Source organism: Salmo trutta, unplaced genomic scaffold, assembly GCF_901001165.1.
Source record: "Salmo trutta unplaced genomic scaffold, fSalTru1.1, whole genome shotgun sequence".
Classification (NCBI taxonomy): domain Eukaryota; kingdom Metazoa; phylum Chordata; class Actinopteri; order Salmoniformes; family Salmonidae; genus Salmo; species Salmo trutta.
The window spans coordinates 107,424-117,604 of NW_021822815.1; the positions used below are offsets into that span (position 1 = coordinate 107,424).

General features: G+C 50.6%; 1 protein-coding gene across 6 annotated transcripts in view; it reads right to left on the reverse strand.

Moving 5' to 3' along the window:
• Window positions 1-8,328, reverse strand: part of LOC115185007 (transducin-like enhancer protein 3-B) — a 39,000-nt gene extending 30,672 nt beyond the window's left edge. For 4 of the 6 annotated variants that reach the window (XM_029745605.1, XM_029745606.1, XM_029745603.1 and 1 more), the window contains exons 1-2: window positions 8,244-8,328; window positions 7,822-7,926 (exon numbers count right to left, since the gene is read on the reverse strand). In XM_029745605.1, coding sequence (XP_029601465.1) covers window positions 7,822-7,926; window positions 8,244-8,264 — 126 coding nt within the window. In that variant the 5' untranslated portion in view covers window positions 8,265-8,328. The remainder of the gene's footprint in view (window positions 1-7,821; window positions 7,927-8,243) is intronic. The other 2 variants (XM_029745607.1, XM_029745604.1) reach the window with 1 other exon arrangement.
• Between the last annotated feature and the right edge of the window lie 1,853 nt (window positions 8,329-10,181).

Consider the following 10,181-nt stretch of genomic DNA (forward strand, 5'->3'; position numbering starts at 1 on the left):
TACCAGGACCCTACAGTAACCATCCTCTACCAGGACCCTACAGTAACCATCCCCTACCAGGACCCTACAGTAACCATCCCCTACCAGGACCCTACAGTAACCATCCCCTACCAGGACACTACAGTAACCATCCCCTACCAGGACCCTACAGTAACCATCCCCTACCAGGATCCTACAGTAACCATCCCCTACAGTAACCATCCCCTACCAGGACCCTACAGTAACCATCCCCTACCAGGACCCTACAGTAACCATGCCCTACCAGGACCCTACAGTAACCATGCCCTACCAGTACCCTACAGTAACCATGCCCTACAAGGACACTACAGTAACCATCCCCTACCAGGACCCTACAGTAACCATCCCCTACCAGGACCCTACAGTAACCATCCCCTACAGTAACCATCCACTACCAGGACACTACAGTAACCATCCCCTACCAGGACCCGACAGTAACCATCCCCTACCAGGACACTACAGTAACCATCCCCTACAGTAACCATCCCCTACCAGGACACTACAGTAACCATCCCCTACCAGGACCCGACAGTAACCATCCCCTACCAGGACACTACAGTAACCATCCCCTACAGTAACCATCCCCTACCAGGACACTACAGTAACCATCCCCTACCAGGACCCGACAGTAACCATCCCCTACCAGGACCCGACAGTAACCATCCCCTACCAGGACCCTACAGTAACCATCCCCTACCAGGACCCTACAGTAACCATCCCCTACCAGGACCCTACAGTAACCATCCCCTACCAGGACCCTACAGTTACATTCCCTTACCAGGACCCTACAGTAACCATCCCCTACCAGGACCCTACAGTAACCATCCCCTACCAGGACCCTACAGTTACCATCCCCTACCAGGACCCTACAGTAACCATCCCCTACCAGGATCCTACAGTAACCATCCCCTACAGTAACCATCCCCTACCAGGACCCTACAGTAACCATCCCCTACCAGGACCCTACAGTAACCATCCTCTACCAGGACCCTACAGTAAGCATCCCCTACCAGGACCCTACAGTAAGCATCCCCTACCAGGACCCTACAGTAAGCATCCCCTACCAGGACCCTACAGTAACCATCCCCTACCAGGACCCTACAGTAACCATCCCTTACCAGGACCCTACAGTAACCATCCCCTACCAGGACCTTACAGTAACCATCCCCTACCAGGACACTACAGTAACCATCCCCTACCAGGACACTACAGTAACCATCCCCTACCAGGACCCTACAGTAACCATCCCCTACCAGGACCCTACAGTAACCATCCCCTACCAGGACCCTACAGTAACCATCCCCTACCAGGACACTACAGTAACCATCCCCTACAGTAACCATCCCCTACCAGGACCCTACAGTAACCATCCCTACCAGGATCCTACAGTAACCATCCCCTACAGTAACCATCCCCTACCAGGACCCTACAGTAACCATCCCCTACCAGGACCCTACAGTAACCATGCCCTACCAGGACCCTACAGTAACCATGCCCTACCAGTACCCTACAGTAACCATGCCTTACCAGGACACTACAGTAACCATCCCCTACCAGGACCCTACAGTAACCATCCCCTACCAGGACCCTACAGTAACCATCCACTACCAGGACACTACAGTAACCATCCCCTACCAGGACCCGACAGTAACCATCCCCTACCAGGACACTACAGTAACCATCCCCTACAGTAACCATCCCCTACCAGGACACTACAGTAACCATCCCCTACCAGGACCCGACAGTAACCATCCCCTACCAGGACCCGACAGTAACCATCCCCTACCAGGACCCTACCAGGACCCTACAGTAACCATCCCCTACCAGGACCCTACAGTAACCATCCCCTACCAGGACCCTACAGTAACCATCCCCTACCAGGACCCTACAGTTACATTCCCTTACCAGGACCCTACAGTAACCATCCCCTACCAGGACCCTACAGTAACCATCCCCTACCAGGACCCTACAGTTACCATCCCCTACCAGGACCCTACAGTAACCATCCCCTACCAGGATCCTACAGTAACCATCCCCTACAGTAACCATCCCCTACCAGGACCCTACAGTAACCATCCCCTACCAGGACCCTACAGTAACCATCCCCTACCAGGACCCTACAGTAACCATCCCCTACCAGGATCCTACAGTAACCATCCCCTACAGTAACCATCCCCTACCAGGATCCTACAGTAACCATCCCCTACAGTAACCATCCCCTACCAGGACCCTACAGTAACCATCCCCTACCAGGACCCTACAGTAACCATCCCCTACCAGGACCCTACAGTAACCATCCCCTACCAGGACCCTACAGTAACCATCCCTTACCAGGACCCTACAGTAACCATCCCCTACCAGGACCCTACAGTAACCATCCCCTACCAGGACCCTACAGTAACCATCCTCTACCAGGACCCTACAGTAACCATCCTCTACCAGGACCCTACAGTAACCATCCACTACCAGGACCCTACAGTAACCATCCCCTACCAGGACCCTACAGTAACCATCCCCTACCAGGATCCTACAGTAACCATCCCCTACAGTAACCATCCCCTACCAGGATCCTACAGTAACCATCCCCTACAGTAACCATCCCCTACCAGGACCCTACAGTAACCATCCCCTACCAGGACCCCACAGTAACCATCCCCTACAGTAACCATCCCCTACCAGGACCCTACAGTAAGCATCCCCTACCAGGACCCTACAGTAAGCATTCCCTACCAGGACCCTACAGTAAGCATCCCCTACCAGGACCCTACAGTAAGCATCCCCTACCAGGACCCTACAGTAAGCATCCCCTACCAGGACCATACAGTAAGCATCCCCTACCAGGACCCTACAGTAAGCATCCCCTACCAGGACCCTACAGTAACCATCCCCTACCAGGACCCTACAGTAACCATCCCCTACCAGGACCCTACAGTAACCATCCCCTACCAGGACCCTACAGTAACCATCCCTTACCAGGACCCTACAGTAACCATCCCCTACCAGGACCCTACAGTAAGCATCCCCTACCAGGACCCTACAGTAAGCATCCCCTACCAGGACTCTACAGTAACCATCCCCTACCAGGATCCTACAGTAACCATCCCCTACCAGGACACTACAGTAACCATCCCCTACCAGGACCCTACAGTAACCATCCCCTACCAGGACCCTACAGTAACCATCCCCTACAGTAACCATCCCCTACCAGGACCCTACAGTAACCATCCCCTACCAGGACCCTACAGTAACCATCCCCTACCAGGACCCTACAGTAACCATCCTCTACCAGGACCCTACAGTAACCATCCCCTACCAGGACCCTACAGTAAGCATCCCCTACCAGGAGCCTACAGTAACCATCCCCTACCAGGACCCTACAGTAACCATCCCCTACCAGGATCCTACAGTAACCATCCCCTACCAGGACCTTACAGTAACCATCCCCTACCAGGACACTACAGTAACCATCCCCTACCAGGACACTACAGTAACCATCCCCTACCAGGACACTACAGTAACCATCCCCTACCAGGACACTACAGTAACCATTCCCTACCAGGACCCTACAGTAACCATCCCCTACCAGGACCCTACAGTAACCATCCCCTACCAGGACCCTACAGTAACCATCCCCTACCAGGATCCTACAGTAACAATCCCCTACCAGGACCTTACAGTAACCATCCCCTACCAGGACACTACAGTAACCATCCCCTACCAGGACACTACAGTAACCATCCCCTACAGTAACCATCCCCTACCAGGACCCTACAGTAACCATCCCCTACCAGGATCCTACAGTAACCATCCCCTACAGTAACCATCCCCTACTAGGACCCTACAGTAACCATCCCCTACCAGGACCCTACAGTAACCATCCCCTACCAGGACCCTACAGTAACCATCCCCTACCAGGACACTACAGTAACCATCCCCTACCAGGACCCTACAGTAACCATCCCCTACCAGGACCCTACAGTAACCATCCCCTACAGTAACCATCCCCTACCAGGACACTACAGTAACCATCCCCTACCAGGACACTACAGTAACCATCCCCTACCAGGACCCTACAGTAACCATCCCCTACCAGGACCCTACAGTAACCATCCCCTACCAGGACACTACAGTAACCATCCCCTACCAGGACCCTACAGTAACATCCCCTACCAGGACCCTACAGTAACCATCCCCTACAGTAACCATCCCCTACCAGGACACTACAGTAACCATCCCCTACAGTAACCATCCCCTACCAGGACACTACAGTAACCATCCCCTACCAGGATCCTACAGTAACCATCCCCTACAGTAACCATCCCCTACCAGGACCCTACAGTAACCATCCCCTACCAGGACCCTACAGTAACCATCCCCTACCAGGACCCTACAGTAACCATCCCCTACCAGGACACTACAGTAACCATCCCCTACCAGGACCCTACAGTAACATCCCCTACCAGGACCCTACAGTAACCATCCCCTACAGTAACCATCCCCTACCAGGACACTACAGTAACCATCCCCTACCAGGACCCTACAGTAAGCATCCCCTACCAGGACCCTACAGTAAGCATCCCCTACCAGGACCCTACAGTAACCATCCCCTACCAGGACCCTACAGTAACCATCCCCTACCAGGACCCTACAGTAACCATCCCCTACCAGGACCCTACAGTAACCATCCCCTACCAGGACCCTACAGTAACCATCCCCTACCAGGACCCTACAGTAACCATCCCCTACCAGGACCCTACAGTAAGCATCCCCTACCAGGACCCTACAGTAAGCATCCCCTACCAGGACCATACAGTAAGCATCCCCTACCAGGACCCTACAGTAAGCATCCCCTACCAGGACCCTACAGTAACCATCCCCTACCAGGACCCTACAGTAACCATCCCCTACCAGGACCCTACAGTAACCATCCCCTACCAGGACCCTACAGTAACCATCCCTTACCAGGACCCTACAGTAACCATCCCCTACCAGGACCCTACAGTAACCATCCCCTACCAGGACCCTACAGTAACCATCCCCTACCAGGATCCTACAGTAACCATCCCCTACCAGGACACTACAGTAACCATCCCCTACCAGGACCCTACAGTAACCATCCCCTACCAGGACCCTACAGTAACCATCCCCTACAGTAACCATCCCCTACCAGGACCCTACAGTAACCATCCCCTACCAGGACCCTACAGTAACCATCCCCTACCAGGACCCTACAGTAACCATCCTCTACCAGGACCCTACAGTAACCATCCCCTACCAGGACCCTACAGTAAGCATCCCCTACCAGGATCCTACAGTAACCATCCCCTACCAGGACCCTACAGTAACCATCCCCTACCAGGATCCTACAGTAACCATCCCCTACCAGGACCTTACAGTAACCATCCCCTACCAGGACACTACAGTAACCATCCCCTACCAGGACACTACAGTAACCATCCCCTACCAGGACACTACAGTAACCATTCCCTACCAGGACCCTACAGTAACCATCCCCTACCAGGACCCTACAGTAACCATCCCCTACCAGGACCCTACAGTAACCATCCCCTACCAGGATCCTACAGTAACAATCCCCTACCAGGACCTTACAGTAACCATCCCCTACCAGGACACTACAGTAACCATCCCCTACCAGGACACTACAGTAACCATCCCCTACAGTAACCATCCCCTACCAGGACCCTACAGTAACCATCCCCTACCAGGATCCTACAGTAACCATCCCCTACAGTAACCATCCCCTACTAGGACCTTACAGTAACCATCCCCTACCAGGACCCTACAGTAACCATCCCCTACCAGGACCCTACAGTAACCATCCCCTACCAGGACACTACAGTAACCATCCCCTACCAGGACCCTACAGTAACCATCCCCTACCAGGACCCTACAGTAACCATCCCCTACAGTAACCATCCCCTACCAGGACACTACAGTAACCATCCCCTACCAGGACCCTACAGTAACCATCCCCTACCAGGACCCTACAGTAACCATCCCCTACCAGGACACTACAGTAACCATCCCCTACCAGGACCCTACAGTAACATCCCCTACCAGGACCCTACAGTAACCATCCCCTACAGTAACCATCCCCTACCAGGACACTACAGTAACCATCCCCTACAGTAACCATCCCCTACCAGGACACTACAGTAACCATCCCCTACCAGGATCCTACAGTAACCATCCCCTACAGTAACCATCCCCTACCAGGACCCTACAGTAACCATCCCCTACCAGGACCCTACAGTAACCATCCCCTACCAGGACCCTACAGTAACCATCCCCTACCAGGACACTACAGTAACCATCCCCTACCAGGACCCTACAGTAACATCCCCTACCAGGACCCTACAGTAACCATCCCCTACAGTAACCATCCCCTACCAGGACACTACAGTAACCATCCCCTACCAGGACCCTACAGTAAGCATCCCCTACCAGGACCCTACAGTAAGCATCCCCTACCAGGACCCTACAGTAACCATCCCCTACCAGGACCCTACAGTAACCATCCCCTACCAGGACCCTACAGTAACCATCCCCTACCAGGACCCTACAGTAACCATCCCCTACCAGGACCCTACAGTAACCATCCCCTACCAGGACCCTACAGTAACCATCCCCTACCAGGACCCTACAGTAACCATCCTCTACCAGGACCCTACAGTAACCATCCCCTACCAGGACACTACAGTAACCATCCCCTACCAGGACCCTACAGTAACCTTCCCCTACCAGGACCCTACAGTAACCATCCCCTACCAGGACCCTACAGTAACCATCCCCTACCAGGACCCTACAGTAACCATCCCCTACCAGGACCCTACAGTAACCATCCCCTACAGTAACCATCCCCTACCTAGCTACCAACTCCACACACACACACACATACATACATACATACATATACATACATATATATATATATATATATATATATATATATATACATACATACATACATACATACATATATATATATACACATATACATACATATACATATATACACTGCTCAAAAAAATAAAGGGAACACTTAAACAACACATCCTAGATCTGAATGAAAGAAATAATCTTATTAAATACTTTTTTCTTTACATAGTTGAATGTGCTGACAACAAAATCACACAAAAATAATCAATGGAAATCCAATTTATCAACCCATGGAGGTCTGGATTTGGAGTCACACTCAAAATTAAAGTGGAAAACCACACTACAGGCTGATCCAACTTTGATGTAATGTCCTTAAAACAAGTCAAAATGAGGCTCAGTAGTGTGTGTATGACCTCCCTACAATGCCTGGGCATGCTCCTGATGAGGTGGCGGATGGTGACCAAAACATCAGCCAGGAAGCATAGGAACTGAGAAGTGGTCTGTGGTCACCACCTGCAGAACCACTCCTTTATTGGGGGTGTCTTGCTAATTGCCTATAATTTCGACCTGTTGTCTATTCCATTTGCACAACAGCATGTGAAATGTATTGTCAATCAGTGTTGCTTCCTAAGTGGACAGTTTGATTTCACAGAAGTGTGATTGAGTTGGAGTTACATTGTGTTGTTTAAGTGGTCCCTTTATTTTTTTTGAGCAGTATATATATATATCAAAACAACATGTAGTGTACTTTGAACAAGAGAGAGATCTATGAGATAGAGGGGCCTAAATCTTTGTGAAATGAGAGTTGAGACAGTATATTGCTAGTGGACTACTGGTCCCCTCCGTACATGCAGGTTTACCCCCGTCTCTGGCTGAATGAAGTAAAGTAAGAGGGGTACACACGGTGAGAGGCAGATTGGGAAGTCCACGTACCCCGATGATGGCATTGAGCTCAGTCATCGTGACCTGCTTGGCACGCTCAACAGCCTGAGCGACCTGCTGCTGGTGCTGTTGGGGAGAAACAGAGACAAGGTTTAGCCAATTTCAGCTAGGCTACTCTACAGCAAGTCTCCATGGTTATAGAGCCTGTTTCATAGACACATCTATTAAGACAGAATTAGGCTCATCTTGGGTTAAACTAATCAAAACCTTGTGAACAGGGATTAATAATAATAATAATAATAATAATAATAATAATAATAATAATAATAATAATAATATAGGGCCTGAAACGAGTCTCTATACAACAGGCCTACACAACCATGGGAACACCAGAAGTTTTTTAATGTTAAGACAATGTTAGGATGGATGTGTGGGGCACTCACCTCTTGTGACAGGAAAGGCATGATCTGTGCGAGAATTGCATTGAGCCGTTTAGCAATCTCAGTCTGGAAGAGAGAGGAGGAAGGAACATGGTGAGGACTACATCAACAGCCAGCTTGGATTACTAACAGAGAGAGAGGGGACTACATCAACAGCCAGCTTGGATTACTAACAGAGAGAGAGGGGACTACATCAACAGCCAGCTTGTATTACTAACAGAGAGAGAGGGGACTACATCAGCAGCCAGCTTGGATTACTAACAGAGAGAGAGAGGGGACTACATCAGCAGCCAGCTTGGATTACTAACAGAGAGGGGACTACATCAACAGCCAGCTTGGATTACTAACAGAAAGAGAGAGAGAGAGGGGACTACATCAGCAGCCAGCTTGGATTACTAACAGAGAGAGAGGGGACTACATCAGCAGCCAGCTTGGATTACTAACAGAGAGAGAGGGGACTAGATCAGCAGCCAGCTTGGATTACTAACAGAAAGAGAGAGAGAGAGAGGGGACTACATCAACAGCCAGCTTGGATTACTAACAGAGAGTGAGGGGACTACATCAGCAGCCAGCTTGGATTACTAACAGAGAGAGAGGGGACTAAGTCAGCAGCCAGTTTGGATTACTAACAGAGAGAGAGAGGGGACTACATCAGCAGCCAGCTTGGATTACTAACAGAGAGAGAGGGGACTACATCAGCAGCCAGCTTGGATTACTAACAGAGAGAGAGGGGACTACATCAACAGCCAGCTTGGATTACTAACAGAGAGAGAGGGGACTACATCAGCAGCCAGCTTGGATTACTAACAGAAAGAGAGAGAGAGAGGGGACTACATCAACCGCCAGCTTGAATTACTAACAGAGAGAGAGGGGACTACATCAGCAGCCAGCTTGGATTACTAACAGAGAGAGAGGGGACTAAGTCAGCAGCCAGTTTGGATTACTAACAGAGAGAGAGAGAGGGGACTACATCAGCAGCCAGTTTGGATTACTAACAGAGAGAGAGGGGACTACATCAGCAGCCAGCTTGGATTACTAACAGAGAGAGAGGGGACTACATCAGCAGCCAGCTTGGATTACTAACAGAGAGAGAGGGGACTAAGTCAGCAGCCAGCTTGGATTACTAACAGAGAGAGAGGGGACTACATCAGCAGCCAGCTTGGATTACTAACAGAGAGAGAGGGGACTACATCAGCAGCCAGCTTGGATTACTAACAGAGAGAGAGGGGACTATATCAGCAGCCAGCTTGGATTACTAACAGAGAGAGAGGGGACTACATCAGCAGCCACCTTGGATTACTAACAGAGAGAGAGGGGACTATATCAGCAGCCAGCTTGGATTACTAACAGAGAGAGAGGGGACTACATCAGCAGCCACCTTGGATTACTAAGAGACACAGAGAAGATGACAATGTCAATGTTTACACCTCCACCGCACCTTCCAAGAAACCATTTCAGTTTTGGTTGGTTGAACACAGACAGACACACACACCACTATGCTTGATAACACAGCAAGGGCCTCACACACACCTAAATCCCTCAGTCCACTCCAGAGTCCATCTAGACCCCGGATGTCCCATTACTCTTAACTGAAATGAATGGGAGAGAAGCTCTCCTTAAAACAAACCAGCTCTGGTCTCCCTCTATACCACATCCATTAGACAGCTGGCCTTATTTCATTAGCAGTTTGAAATATGATAATATCATTTGGGAGGAGGAAGACAAACCAGGGTAATACTTCACAATTACTACACAGCCATTTCACAGAAGACAGGGAGAGAAAGGAGAGGGGAGGCTGGCTGACTAGCAATATCTATCACCAACATCATTGGTATAGAGCGGGGGGGGGACAATACCCCGGGCCTGATTCAGACAGAGCACTTTAGAGCCCCACATTTGGAGGGCTGGATACAGTTCTGCTGCTCTTGAATATCCACAGAC